At 42.0% G+C, this 14,300-nt stretch overlaps 1 protein-coding gene across 1 annotated transcript; it reads right to left on the bottom strand.

The window, feature by feature from the left end:
- Positions 1 to 340: 340 nt before the first annotated feature.
- LOC123517062 lies at positions 341 to 7,945 on the bottom strand. The gene is made up of 2 exons (XM_045276891.1): positions 7,431 to 7,945; positions 341 to 2,117 (listed from the first exon to the last, which is right to left on the bottom strand). Exons 1-2 carry the CDS (start codon positions 7,489 to 7,491, stop codon positions 1,804 to 1,806), a joined length of 375 nt encoding a protein of 124 aa, XP_045132826.1. The 5' UTR covers positions 7,492 to 7,945; the 3' UTR covers positions 341 to 1,803.
- Between the last annotated feature and the right edge of the window lie 6,355 nt (positions 7,946 to 14,300).

Here is a 14,300-nt window from a genome sequence, read left to right as displayed (position 1 = left end):
TGTCGTTTGGAGTGTGGAGGTTCTCACACCTCCGATCACTCCCATGTACACGCCACCAGGCTACGTTCACTCTGTACACTCGTTCACTCGCTCTGGTCGCCTCAATAGCAATAACTATTCTCACTCAAGCACATTGCTTAGCGTGTGGAGTGTTAGTTAGATGCCGTTCTGCGCAGGAGGCACGTCCGCTCTCCAAGGAGCGCGGAGTGTGTGTGTGTGTGTGTGTGTGTGTGTGTGTGTGTGTGTGTGTGTGTATATATATATATATATATATATATATATATATATATATATATATATATATATATATATATATATATATATATGAGAGAGAGAGAGAGAGAGGAGGCTTGTGGATAGGCAGGTAGGCAGACAATAATTCTAAGGTGATACCTAATGGTTGAACAGGCAACTCCACACTCATGGGAATTCCAGAATCTACCACACCTAGAATGGATTTCATAGCTGGAACAGACTATAGGGCAGGCTTACTCAGTATTTCCTTTATGTTATCAGTATCATCTATAGTATTTCATTAACATATGTATTCAAGTCATTTACCTTCCTCTCAAAAATACTACTTACAGATGGACAGTTTTTCTGTTCACAGGATATCAGTACTGTAGATGAACAGCCTTCTATCTCTGTGGCAGAAGGTGTCCTCGTAGATGACTTTGGGGATATCATTTTTCACAAAGATGGTACTGCAGCTGCTGTTAATGACACTGCTAGTAACAATGATGGAGGTTTTGAGACTCCATCGCCTGCGCTGACAAGCTTGGCATCAAGCATTTCAGTGCAAGAATCCCTAGATGACAAGTTATCACCATGTACGAAGAGAAACAGAAGAGCAAAGGCTTATGATAAAGCCTTGAATTTGCAATGAGGATGACGACCCAGCCACCACCACCACCCCGCACATTCTCCAATAATATTTGCTACATTATCGATGACCTTATTAGTGGCCTCCCTTCTTTTATTCAACATGATGTTGGAATGGAGGTCATGAATAGTGTAATTGAGGTCATCAGGAAAGCCAAAATAGCTAATAATTTGTAGGATGTCTCTAATTAATTAGATTTAATAAAAAGTTTTTAAAATTAAATCTTTTATTTCTGTAACTTGTGTTCACATATATATACATAAAACACGTACATATACACATACGCAACAAACACACAGCCTAATGTAGGAAGCACATCCTATCTTGCCAGGGTACACTACCTTCATTATTAAAATAGTCTCTAAATGTATCCCTGACTTCCTTGGCCTCCCGTGTATGGCCTCTGGCTAGCAATGGCAGCCTTTCAAGTGCCTCAGGAGGATGCTGGTGCCACTGACATTGATGGAAGTTAAGATTATGCACATCCTCCCTGTCTACCATGTCTGCTGGCACATACGACTGCTTGGAGCTAACTCTTAGGTAGTTATGCAATGTGACATCAGCAAGTGCAATGTCCTTAGTTGTGGTAAGAGATGTTCTGATGGGTGATCTAAATACTTGAAAACGTGAAGCCATAATTCCAAAAGCATTTTCTGATGTTCTACGGGCTCGTGAAAGGCGATAATTGAATATTCTATTTTCATCAGTTAACTGTCTTCCTGGATAAGGTTTCATTAAGTTGGATTGAAGAGGAAAAGCATCATCTCCTACCAGAACATAAGGACATTGTTTATCAGAAAAGGGAAGGGTGTTGTTACTCGGGGGTATATTAAGGACATTGTCTTCCATTTCTAAAGCCCTTTTCAGAGAACACTTGTTCCAAACTCCTCCATCACTTGCCCTGCCACAAGCTCCAACATCTACATAAATGAGTTTGTAGTCAGAGCTAAAAGTATCATGCTGAAATGACCTTTGTAATCATAGAACTGAGACCCTGTATTAGATGGTTTTTGAATAAGTATTCTTTTACCATCCAGGGCCCCTAAGCACATTGGGAACAGCCATTGCCAGTAATAATTGCTAGCAATTTGCTGCCATTCTTCTGTGGTGCTGGGCATCTTCAGGTATGTTGGTTTTAAAACTTGGTAAATCGCCTGACACACCTCTGGGATGATCCTGCATACCAGGTTGCGACTTACTGGAAACTGGTAAGCCAGGGATTTCTGCATCTCACCTGACAAAGATAATAACGGTCCATAAATTAACAAACTCAGGAAAATACTTTCGTCACAACCAACAATTTAATTAAACTTCATCTGTGCTAACAAAACCTAACCTAACCAAACTCCAATGAGGTGAAAATATTAAATCCAACACCAAAAACTTATTTGGGTATTTAGCCAAGGGGTTCCCAAACTTTTCACGTCAAAATCAATTCAGAAAGAATGTGTTATGAGTTTATGTGGCAAAAATGTGTGGTAATATCCTTTTGTTAAAGGCACAAATGTCTTTGGGACAAGTTTTTCTTTTGTATAACTAGTATGTCAGAATAAGACAAACCTAATAAAATATAAATCAATATTTTGTGAATGGCTAATAATCTCAGACTATCCTAGCATTAATAGTTATTAGTTTCAACGAAGTGTATCCACACAATCTTAACCCTTAAGTTTACTGCCTTCATCCCTAAACTAATCAACATTACTGGTACATTTTCTGCTAAGTTTACCTGCAAGATATTTGCTCTTGAAATCTCACACTTTAAATAAACATTTCTTTAGGTACTTGTGTATTTGGATAATCTTACCAATAGGATCTCCTAACGAAGCAGTAAAATACTCATATTTAATGCACAGTACGTTTCTTGTGGTTTTATTTGGAGGACGGCCTTAGTGTCGTACACAAATCTTCAAATGTGCGGTGTTCGGCGAGTTTTCTCTAAGTCCAGCAAGCTGTGGCGAGCCACGGAGCTCCATCACACTCAGAAATGAGCAGTACACTGACTTGCATTTGCTTCTAGCTGGGGTTTGAGGGTAACTGCTGAATAGGATTCTTATTGTGTCTATAGTTCTTTTGTCCAATGACATGCCACCACCTCTTAACACCACGACCTGCGCCAATGTAAATTTACTATATGTATTCGTAGGCGGGGCACATCTGGACAGACAGGTGCACAAGGACATCTGTGTGCGCAGTTCAGCCATGGCCACCAATGACATTAGCTGTAAAGGTTGTGAATTTGATTACTGGGAAATCATTGCTCCTGTGATGCAATTCAGTGTACTATCGAGAAGAGGACCAGCCAGGACTTTCATCCTTTCGTTAAGGTATTGTGAGGAGGGGAATTGGTGTAAGGCATATTGTGTGAAGCTATAAGAGAACCGGTATGGGGGAAGGGAAGCTGCCCCAAAGCAAGGTTATGTTAGGTTAGATTTATGTTAGGGTTATAGTCTGACCAGCCTTAATTTACGGCCATAGGGGGGCGAGAGTCTCTGTACAGTGTTGCCACGTTTTCACTACTGTTTCTCTCTCTCTCTCTCTCTCTCTCTCTCTCAGTCATTTATAATTATATATATATATATATATATATATATATATATATATATATATATATATATATATATATATATATATATATATATATATATATATATATATATATATATATATATATATATATATATATATATATATATATATATATATATATATATATATATATATATATATATATATATATATATATATATATAAGGTCCCGAGTTACGTCAGAGTTACGTTCCTGAAACATGACGTAAGTCGATTTTGTACGTAACTCGAGTTTTTGTACTTTCAAAGCATATTATCGAGTTTTCAACCAATATTTTTTTATGGTTATTCAGGTAAGTAAAAGGTTATATTGTTATATTGGTATATTATTTACAACTATGTAGGAATATATTGATTAGGGCCACGAACTTAAAGGACTGCAGGTTGCCGAGAGGGGCGGCCTGAGGCCGCTAGGAGGGTGGGCAGGTCGAATGTTGTGACGCCCAGGGCGGACAGCTGGGAGCTTTTTGGAGTGCGGTAGGAGTAGAAGCGTTATATAAGTAAAAGGTTATATTGTTATATTATTTACAAGTATGTAGAAATATGAAACACAAGCTTGTTTTTGTTGTTGATTAGGGCCGCGAACGCGAAGGACTGCATGTTGCCAGAGGGGTGGACGCCTGAGGCCGCCAGGAGGGTAGGCAGGTCGAATGTTGTGACGCCCAGGGCGGACAGCTGGGAGCGTAGTGCAGTGCGGTGGGAGTAGAAGCGTGGGCAGCGGGGCAGGAAATGCAATAGGAAAGGGCAATAGGGATCAGCAGACAAGCGCAGACGGTGCAAGTGAGCTGCGAGTGTCGTGTGGTCCAGGCGAAGGCTCTGGAGTTGTTATTGTTGTGATAGGTGCGTGAGCCCTCAAGGTCGTCAACCTCCCCGTTGTCATGGTAACGGGCTTCCCATTTTCTTCTTCACTCCCTTACACACAGCTGCTGCCTCCCTTCTCATGTCTTTTAATTATTTCCACTTTTTCTTGTAGCGTAATGGTTTTCCTTTTCTTAGCATCACTGCTATCACTCAGGAGTTTTCTTTTTGGTGCCATTGAGCAAGATACTAAGATAGTCAGCAAACGCAGATGTAGGAACACTCTTGCCAGGGGCGACAGTGTGGTGGAATTGAGATACGTAGAGTGTTATTGTATTCAAGGATGAGGTGGGCGGTGTGGTGAATAACCACTAGTGACGCCTGGCGGCCAACAATAACAATAAACTCCGCGCTTTACGATTTAGAATTTTTCCATTTTTTAAATCTTAAATTGTCTTATAGTGGACTGATGTAAGTGCGAGTTTGACGGAACTCGAGACCGACATAACCCGGGACTTTACTGTATATATATATATATATATATATATATATATATATATATATATATATATATATATATATATATATATATATATATAATTAAATTTGACAATTTTTCCACACCACCCATGAGGTATTTGTCTTGTGCTTTTTTTTTTTTTTTTTTAAAGAGGTGTCCCCAGTAGTCCTATTCCTCTGTATATCATAAAAGAGTTATGACGACTCTTCACCAGATGAGAGAGTGATTGTGAATGAGTCGAGATAATGGTCAATCACCATATCTCTCTGTTCATCATTCACTTGTAATCCCTCACAGTGTCTCACAGCATTTTTCCAGTTGTCTGCCGTGATGCTGTTGAGACTCTCCTGGACGAGTGGCTTCAGGTCTGCAATCTTAAAGGTGTTTCTCTTTGCCACATACCCTTTAACCTGTGTCCAAATAAGTTATATTGGGTTATAGTTGCAGTGGTATGGGGGTAAGCATACAACCTTATGGCCATGTTTTGAGGCAGTCTTATCAATGACATATTGTGTGTCAGCGGCTGCAGTGTGGCGAGTGACAAGATGCAGGAGTTGAGTCTTAAGTAGACCGTCTGGCACTGCAACACCCTTCTTCTCCAGCCATTCTTGGATCTCTGCTTTCTTGTTTGCAGTAGTTGGTGGCTTATCCACTTTCCTTGAGTGATAGGATGCATTATCCATCACTATGACTGAAGAGGATGGAATGTTGGGCAGTAGTTGGGACTTAAACCACTTCTCAAAGGTGTCCGCATTCATTTGCTCATGGTAATCACCAGCATTCTTTGCTTGGAAAACGAGGGTTGCTCCAGGGACAAATCCATCTCTCGTTCCTGCGTGCAGCAAAATCAAGCGGGAACCCTTCCCCATGGGCACCATCACTCCCGTGGCCTTCTCTGCCGTGCTGTCTACCTAGCATTTGGACAATGAGTAATTTTGGTTAATCCAGGTTTCATCCAAGTAGATGATGCTTTTCCCTGAACTTCTGTTTCTTCATTTCGTGCAAGAAAATCAACCTTGCATGTGTGACATCATCTTTTTCCATTAAGAATCTTCGTCCATCAACCTTTCCATATCGAAACCCGATTCTCTTCAGTACTGTTCTTAATATTTCACGGCTGCCACGATACGAGAGATCAGATTTAACAGCTGCATAAATCTTGTCCAGGGTGGGAATTTCCTTTCTCTCGTAAAAACCGAGTACAGTCCTTAGCAAGACTCCTTCATTGAAGTTATCAAAGAAATCAGAGACCGGTGTTGCACGTTTCCTCTTCTTTGGTGAGTAAAACTGGGGACATTGATTTTCTTCATTTTCTCTTGCTACTTTCGAAATTTTTTCTACTGTGCTTTCGCTAAGCTTTGTTGCTACAGCAGTGCGAGACACAACCTTTGACAGGCCATGGAGAACAGCTCCCTTATCCTTCTCCTCTTGAAAATATTGCCTTACATGGAAGACCATTTCTTTAGCCTGGCTGTGTAAATGTGAGGAATGGGTTGAATGGGGTGCCATACTGTCTGTGCAAAGAACAATAAGGAAGTGAGTGGCACGAGGTCAGTCACGTCGCCACCAGCAATGTGTCAAGGCCACCAGCTGGGTGTGGAAGAGTTGCCGCTCACAATGCTTTTTTTTTTTTTTCACTTAGGTATTGACATGTACCTACTATTTTGTAAAAATAGAAACTACACATTAGCTTGGACTTACAAATTATGAATGCGATTATGTCTTGAAATTACGGTAAAAGCCAGTAAATGTGAGCATTTTATCTTATAATTATAGTAACATCTGGTACTACAAAGTGAGGCTGGGTTCATCAATATTGCCGCGACTCACAAGACTTCTACATTTTTTTTTTTTTTACTTTGGATAATAGATTATTTCTTTTTTCCATGCTCATTATCTTATATCTGTAACGCTGATATTATTACGCACCCTAAACATACGCTAAGTACCATTATAAGTTATTACAGTTGATATCACCAACACTATTGAATATGTATGCCATGTTTGTATGGTACTATATAGTTTTTTTATGCATATGATGGTTACTGTTAATTCAACCATCTATATATACAAGTCAAAATTTTATACATCTGAATTGATGGTATTTGCGATGCCTTGTACAAAAATAACTTCCATTTCACATCGCATTTTGGGGAAACGTGGCAGCACTGTAGAGTTACCCTCGCCCCACCACAGCCGTAAATTAAGCCCGGTCAGACTATAGGTTAGTGTTGTAGTGGGGTTGGGGGGGTGCACCCCCCAGTTAGGTTAGGTTTAGGTTAGAGTTAGGTTAGTGTTGTAGGGGTGGTCCGCCGGGGAGGTTAGGTTACGTTAGGTTAGTTTATGTTAGGGTTAGGTTAGTGTTGCAGGAGGGAGGGTTATGTAAAACGTCCCTATATTTAGGGATATTTTCGAACATTTGGGGAAATTTCCCTAGATTTTTCAAAGTCCATATATCACTCAAATATGCCTCCCCCCCTAAAACCCCCGATTCCCCACAGGTCCCCAAGCTTGCTGGGACTGGGGAGGGATGACATAAGAATTTATAAGGAGGGGATATTGGTAAGATTTACCGTGTATTTATCTATTTCATGACATTTGAGCTGGCTCAAAATTTTATAATAAGAATGACATTCTCACCTGTTGCAAGGCATCTTAAAGTGAGCATCAACCGCTTCCCAGAACTGACAGGCTGCCTCATGTTGGTGCCCCGTTTTTCAATTAGAGGCGTCACGAGTCGCTGCACATGCTGATATTGGGTGCGGTCTAGGCAAATCCACTCCCTAGGTTAGGTTAGGTTAGGTTAGGTTCTTGAGAGCCAAGGGCGCGTCATAACATAACATAACATAACATAAATAATAGGTTATCCTGTATCAGTCGCACAGCTACCTCGGCATCAGTACTTAAAGATACATTTACAAGTACACTGCGTCTAGACACAGGGGTGGTTCATCCCACTCCCTCAAGAGAAAGATAGTTAACAGTAGGTAGCCACACTGCTACTGAGTGAAGCCTCTCATTCCTTGATTTCTGAAGTGTTGTGTGTTGTTGTTGTTGTTTTCGGGCTTCGACGATCCAGTGTTGTGTGTGACTCGCCATGGCCATGTGTTGGTAAACAATGGTAAGTTTGAAGAACAGAACAGAATCAGAAAAGGAAAAATGGGGAGGGGGAAGTGGGGACAGAAGAAGAATAGATGGGTGATAAGAAGGGAGCTTCAGTAAGAGGGTAAAGTCACTGGGGCTTGACCCAGGCGCAAGATGGACTTTTGTGGTTACTGAGCGCTACGTCTATTATAGAAGTTCTTTATAGAAGAGATGGACGCGGCAAGGGAGGCCGGCACCAGACCAGGGGGAGCCAAGCAGAGCGCATTACTACCGAGCACGCAAGAGCAAAGGACCGCCAATGCCACGGACGAGGGCGACGCACCCACACGGAAGTGGCAGCCAAACCCTCTCGTTTTCAGTGCAAACAACAAACACCGTGAAGCAGGAAGAGTGAAGTACGTGATAGTAGAAGGGGAAAGGATGACACATAGAGAGGATGGGGTGAGAAGTACTTCCGTATAGCGGAGGGACCTACAGTTTTACGTGGGTTCCGAACCACGGATAGTAGTAGAATTGGTGATTTGGAGTTGTAGGATATGTTTTAACTTTATTAGCGAGGTTGGTGAGGGGGGTTATGAATATTTTATTTGTGATTAAATGCATGTGATGAGTGGATATTGGTGTTTGGTGGTGTCCGCCTGGAGTGGTCCGGTCCTGGAGTATCACCCTGTTCTGGGGATATCAACCTGCTATGGATATAAGTAAAGGATTAAAAATGTCAATTGGATGGAGATGGTTTGTTTGTGAGGGTGGATGACGTGACGGCGAGATGACCGAACAGTTCCGCGTCCTCTGTGGAGGTGATGAAAATGTTCCCGCGTTTTGTGCGTTCACAGTACCTTCCATCAGTACTGGCCCTCCATAACAGACGCGGGGGTGCCGCTGCCGGAACGTCATGTAGACGGCCGGGGGCCCCATTGCCGCGCCGTCAGAGGGAGGTGCGGTTGTTCTCGTCATTCGCCCAGCATTGGCCGCTCCCAACTACCTCTGTGGAGGTGATGAAAATGTTCCCGCGTTTTGTGCGTTCACAGTACCTTCCATCAGTACTGGCCGCTCCGCAGTAACAGACACAGGGGGTGCCACTACCGGAACGTCATGCAGACGGCCGGGGCCCCATGCCGTGCCGTCACTGGGAGGAGCGGTAATGCTGTCCCCGACCCTTGGAGGTGGTCCGGTGCCCCTTAAAGCCTAGGCTGCGAGACGGAAAAATAATGCATAAAACAAAAGATGAATACAAAGCCATAAGACAAAAATATGAAAACACCACTAGGCGTTGGCACGCGGGCCCACTCCCGTAGGAAGGGACATGTGATGGGGGTGTGGGTGATGCCACTCTGACACCTGGAGTGGTACTGTTAGTAGTAAAGATAAGTGAGAGGGAGAGTGTGAAAGGAAGTGAAAGGAGGATGGATGGAGAGAAAATAAAATAAGGTTTGTTAGTGAAGAAGTGATAGGGAGGATGGATAGGAGTAGGAGTTAGTTAGTAAGAGGGAGAGAAAGAAAGGTGAGATGGGGGATGATGAAAGAGGGGAAGAGGAGTCCGTTATCTGTAGATAGGATCAGGAGGTTCATCTGTGGGGTCAAGGAGGGTGGTGTGGGGTAGACGTCTGTGTGGTCGTGGAAGGTTTTTCAGGAAGTTGTATGTGTCTGTGTGTCTGTCTGGAAACGTGTTTAGTTGTTTGTTTATTCTGTTGTAGAGTGTGATGTTTAGTGGTAGGATGTTGGACTCCTCATGAAGAGATGAAGAGGTCCGGAAATCGAACCACTTCGTTCCAAGTGCGAAACGAACTGCTCGGTTCTGGACCTTTTGTAGTTTTAGAAGATTGGAAGGGGCTGAGAGAGACAAGGCAAGAGGGCAGTATGTTATTAGAGGAAGAATAAAAGCTTTATAAAGGTGAAGTTTCAGCTTAGAAGTACTGTCGCGAAAACGTTCCAAGTTGCTCAGGGCCCCTGAGGCAATGGCGACTTTTTTACTTATATGGATATGAAATCTAAGGTGATTGTCGATGGTGAGGCCAAGGACAGTGTTGACTTTGCTTATTGGGATAGGTACTGGGTTTGGAAAGTTTTTATAGTGAAATTTGGCAGGGCTGTTTGGATTTGTTGTTAAAGTAGGTAACCTTAGATTTTTCTGGATGGGAGTGGATGCGCCATTCTAGCTCCCATAAGCTTGTGGTTGTTAACTCTTCTTGAATTTTGTCAGTAAGGCGATCTAACGTTCTGGCGCGCGCCAATTGTGTTACATCGTCTGCATATTGAATTGTTAAGGAATCATTGTGGGTGGGACGGGGTAGGTCGGCGGTATACATGTTGTAGAGGGTGGGAGAGAGTACGGAGCCTTGTGGGACTCCGGCCTGGGGGGAGAAATAAGCGGAGAAGACGCCCTGGTGTCTGATTCTAGTTTCTCGCTCGTCCAAGAAACTGCACAGGATTTTTTGGGTTAGGGGGGGCAGATCAAAGTTATTGCAAATTTTGTATTTCAATCCTGTGCGCCAGACTGTATCGAAAGCTTTTTTCACGTCTTTTGTCACTAGTGCAGATTTATAATAGGACGAGTTTCCATCTAAATATGTGATAATACTATTAAGGGCGTCTTCGGTTGAAGCATTACTACGAAAGCCGAATTGCTGGGGACCCAGCATTTCGTTGCTTTCGAGGTATGATCTTAACCTTTGATTAATTAACCGCTCGAAAGATTTACCGAGTATTTCCAGCAAGCTTATGGGGCGATAATTTTCAGGGAGATGTAAATTTTTGCCGGGCTTTGGGATGAGTGTTATGTTAGAAATTTTGAATGGTTTTGGGAAGTACCCGGAGGAAAGGGAGGCGTTGAAAATTTTTGTGAGACTGGTTATAATTTCTGGGGGAAGATTTTTTATCATTGGCCAGGTTATGCCTGTTGGCCCGGGTGCCCGTTTTGGGGTGTGCCTGAGCATCTTGGAGACATCCTCCTCCTCAAAGGGTGTTGTGAGATAGTGGTTTGGATCTAAGCGTGTTAGCTGTGGTGTGTTGTGAGGCAGCGTATTTTCTAAGTGTTGTTGTACGTGTGTTGTGATGTTGTTGATGTGTTCGACACTGGGCCCGTGGGCAGGGAGAGGGTGAGGATGGAAGATGTTTTGCCAGTGTGTTTTGAATGTGTCGGCTACCTGGGCTGGGTCAGAGATGCGCCGTCCACTAGGAGATACTCGAATCTCTCCGCTGGCATCCCTCAGCCTGTGCACAATGTGCCAGAACTGAATGGGGTTTTGGCAGCGGGCTCCGTCCAAACAGGAGACCATAGTTCTCCAGTGGGCGCTGTGGTCATCTAGCAAGCTGTTTATGATGTGTCTGCGGAGGATGTGTGTGTCTCTGTGGTTTTGAAAAAAGCGTGTTTTGTAACATATTTGTAGTCTCTGTGTTCTGATAGAGGGTCTGAAGTCAATGTGGATTTTGTGGTGTTTTCTTGGGATGTGTCTGTCGGCTGATGTTATGATGTCGTTGTGAAGTCGCTCAAGGGCCCTGTCTATCTGTGTGTGTGGTAGGCCCTCGAGATGTGGTGTTTGATGTATGTCTGCAAGTGTTTCCTTGAAATGTTCCCAGTTAGTGGATCGGTAATCAGGGATGGGGTGGGAAGGAATAGAGATGGGGTTGGAGGATATTTTCAGGATAAGGGGAACGTGGTCTGAGCCACAGGGTGGTCCGTGGGAGATGTGGTGATGGAAGGGTAAGGACTGGCGGTTGGAGAGGATGAGGTCGGGTCTGCCAGATCCATGATAGGTGAAGCAGGTAGGAAAATCTGGGCCAAGGAACCGGAGGCGTTTGAGTTGTGTGAGCATGAGGAGTTCTTGTCCGTGTCTGTTGTTGTTGTTGTGACGAAAGGCTGTGTGTGTAGCGTTGAGGTCAGCTAAAACGTAGACTGGTATGTTTGTGTTGTTGAAAAGGTTAGTTAAACTGTTCAGAGGAAGTCCAGTGTTTGGTCTTGCATATGTTGTGGCAACTAGGAATTGCCCGTGCTGAGTGTGAATTTTGGTTGCAAGGAAGTGTTCTGATGGCCAGTCGGTTATGTGTACGTGTTTTATGTTGTTTTTAACCATGACGGCTACGCCGTCATAGACCGTTCCTATCGTGTATCGTGTATTGTAGCCGTAATGTTTGAGGGGTTTAGGAGGAAGACCAGTGTGGTTGAGGAGAACAATGTCTGGATCGGTAGATCGGATGGCTTCTGAGATAAGGTGTCTGTTATTCCAGAAGACGCGACAGTTTAATTGCATAATTGTTATCATATTTCTTTATATGTTTTTCCTTTCTCTTAACGCGGTACGTGTAGAGGGAGGGGAGGGTTGGGGTGGAACAAGGAGGTGTCGCTTTGTATCAAGGGTTGTTTTTTTTGTGGTGTTGGTGTTGTTAGTGGTGGTGTTGTTAGTGGCGGTGGCGTTGTTGTTGGTGGTGGTGTTTGTGGAGTTGCTGTTAGTGTCGGTGTTTGGAGCAGGTTCCGGTGGAGAGGGCTTCTGGGGCTGCGGTTCCCCAGATGTCTCTTCGGCAATAAGGAGGGCCGGTGGTGAGCACGGACTGGTGTCACCAGAGGAGGAAGAATCCTGTGGTAGGAGTGAAGTGGTTGGAGGAGTCTTTTCCATTTGTTCGGTGTATTTTTGTTGGTAATGTTGTTTGTTGTTTTCTATGTACTGTTGTGGGAAGGATATTGTGGGGCAGCCGTTATGTTTTAAGAGAGAGTTCATTAGGTCTGTTTGTTTTTGTAGGTCCCCAAGAGAGAGGTGAATAGAGTATCTAATGATTGTTTCTGCGAGTAAGAGTTTTTCCGTGTTGGGTTGTGTTTGTGTAGGTGCTGTAGTGGCTGGCCGCTATACCTTATACTATATTTCTGGCACCAAGGCGGGTTTAAAAGCTGGGCGCAGATTGGTTGCATCCCTCTCGCTAGCACCCACGGAGAGGCTGTGTCTCGTATGTCCAGTGAGAAATGTTTTTATTTTATATGCTATAACTCATTTCATATAAGGGATAGCCAGATTTGGTTAACACCATAAGACTCAGCAGTGACTGTACAATCAAGATGTATTGTAGAAAATTAACAAAAGAAAAAAAGATAATGGTATTATGACGAGTTGAACTGCGACGATTTCATAAAAATGTTTATATCCTGTTTTGTTTTGCTCGTTATTTTCAAAGGATGTTCATTGAATGCTGAAATATATTATTGCATCATATAGGAAAAACTCTCATGAACACGATAGTGTTATCAGAATGCAGGTAAATCTCCACTTAATGAAAACACAGTCATTTGTAGCCACATGTTACTCGCCGTGGCTTAGTGAGCCGCTCCACCACCAACAACACTACGACGGAGCGGCTCGCCGTAAGCCGTAAGTAACATTAGGCTACAAATGACTATGTGTTTTCATTAAGTGGAGGCTTACCTGCATTCTGATAACACTATCGTGTTCATTAGAGTTTTTCCTATATGATGCAATAATATATTTCAGCATTCAATGAACATCCTTTGAAAATAACGAGCAAAACAAAATGATATAAACATTTTTATGAAATCGTCGCAGTTCAACTCGTCATAATACCATTATCTTTTTTTCTTTTGTTAATTTTCTACAATACATCTTGATTGTACAGTCACTGCTGAGTCTTATGGTGTTAACCAAATCTGTCTAGCCCTTATATGAAGTGAGTTATAGCATATAAAATAAAAACATTTCTCACTGGACATACGAAACAGCCTCTCCGTGGGTGCTAGCGAGAGAAGGGTGCAGCCAATCAGCGCCCAGCTTTTAAACCCACCTCGGCGGAATATATGTTAAGTAATGTTGGAATTAACCTTAAAATAAAGGATAAATAAATTCATTTACTGATGGCAAATCGTTGCTTCCTCAGGTTATTCCATTATATATATATATATATATATATATATATATATATATATATATATATATATATATATATATATATATATATATATATACGAAACAGCCTCTCCGTGGGTGTGTGTGTGTGTAATGTGTGTGTGTGTGTGTTATTCCATTTATATATATATATATATATATATATATATATATATATATATATATATATATATATATATATATATATATACTTTGTGTGTATATATATATATATATATATATATATATATATATATATATATATATATATATATATATATATATATATATATATATATATATATATATATATATATATATATATTAAAGTAAAATTATAATAAACATTTAAGCCATTAAAAGGGAGGGCAAATAATATTTAAAAAAGATAAACAAAGGTGATAGAGTTGGGATAGAGAGCGTGATGATAAAGCTTGGCAACATTTGGGCAAAGACTATTATAGATAAAACAAGACTGGAAAGATTGCCATTCACCATAAGAAATTCGTGTCGCCAGTAA

Source organism: Portunus trituberculatus, chromosome 41, assembly GCF_017591435.1.
Source record: "Portunus trituberculatus isolate SZX2019 chromosome 41, ASM1759143v1, whole genome shotgun sequence".
Lineage (NCBI taxonomy): Eukaryota > Metazoa > Arthropoda > Malacostraca > Decapoda > Portunidae > Portunus > Portunus trituberculatus.
This window is presented reverse-complemented; position numbering and strand designations above follow the sequence as displayed.

What these genes read in the sequence shown, in the direction of transcription:
- LOC123517062 (XM_045276891.1), bottom strand. Translation starts at nt 7,491, where the DNA reads ATGAGGCAGCCTGTCAGTTCTGGGAAGCGGTTGATGCTCACTTTAAGA. An exon ending in TTTAAGATGCCTTGCAACAG is followed by an intron (nt 2,118 to 7,430) that starts GTGAGAATGTCA and finishes TATCTTTGTCAG; the next exon opens with GTGAGATGCAGAAATCCCTG.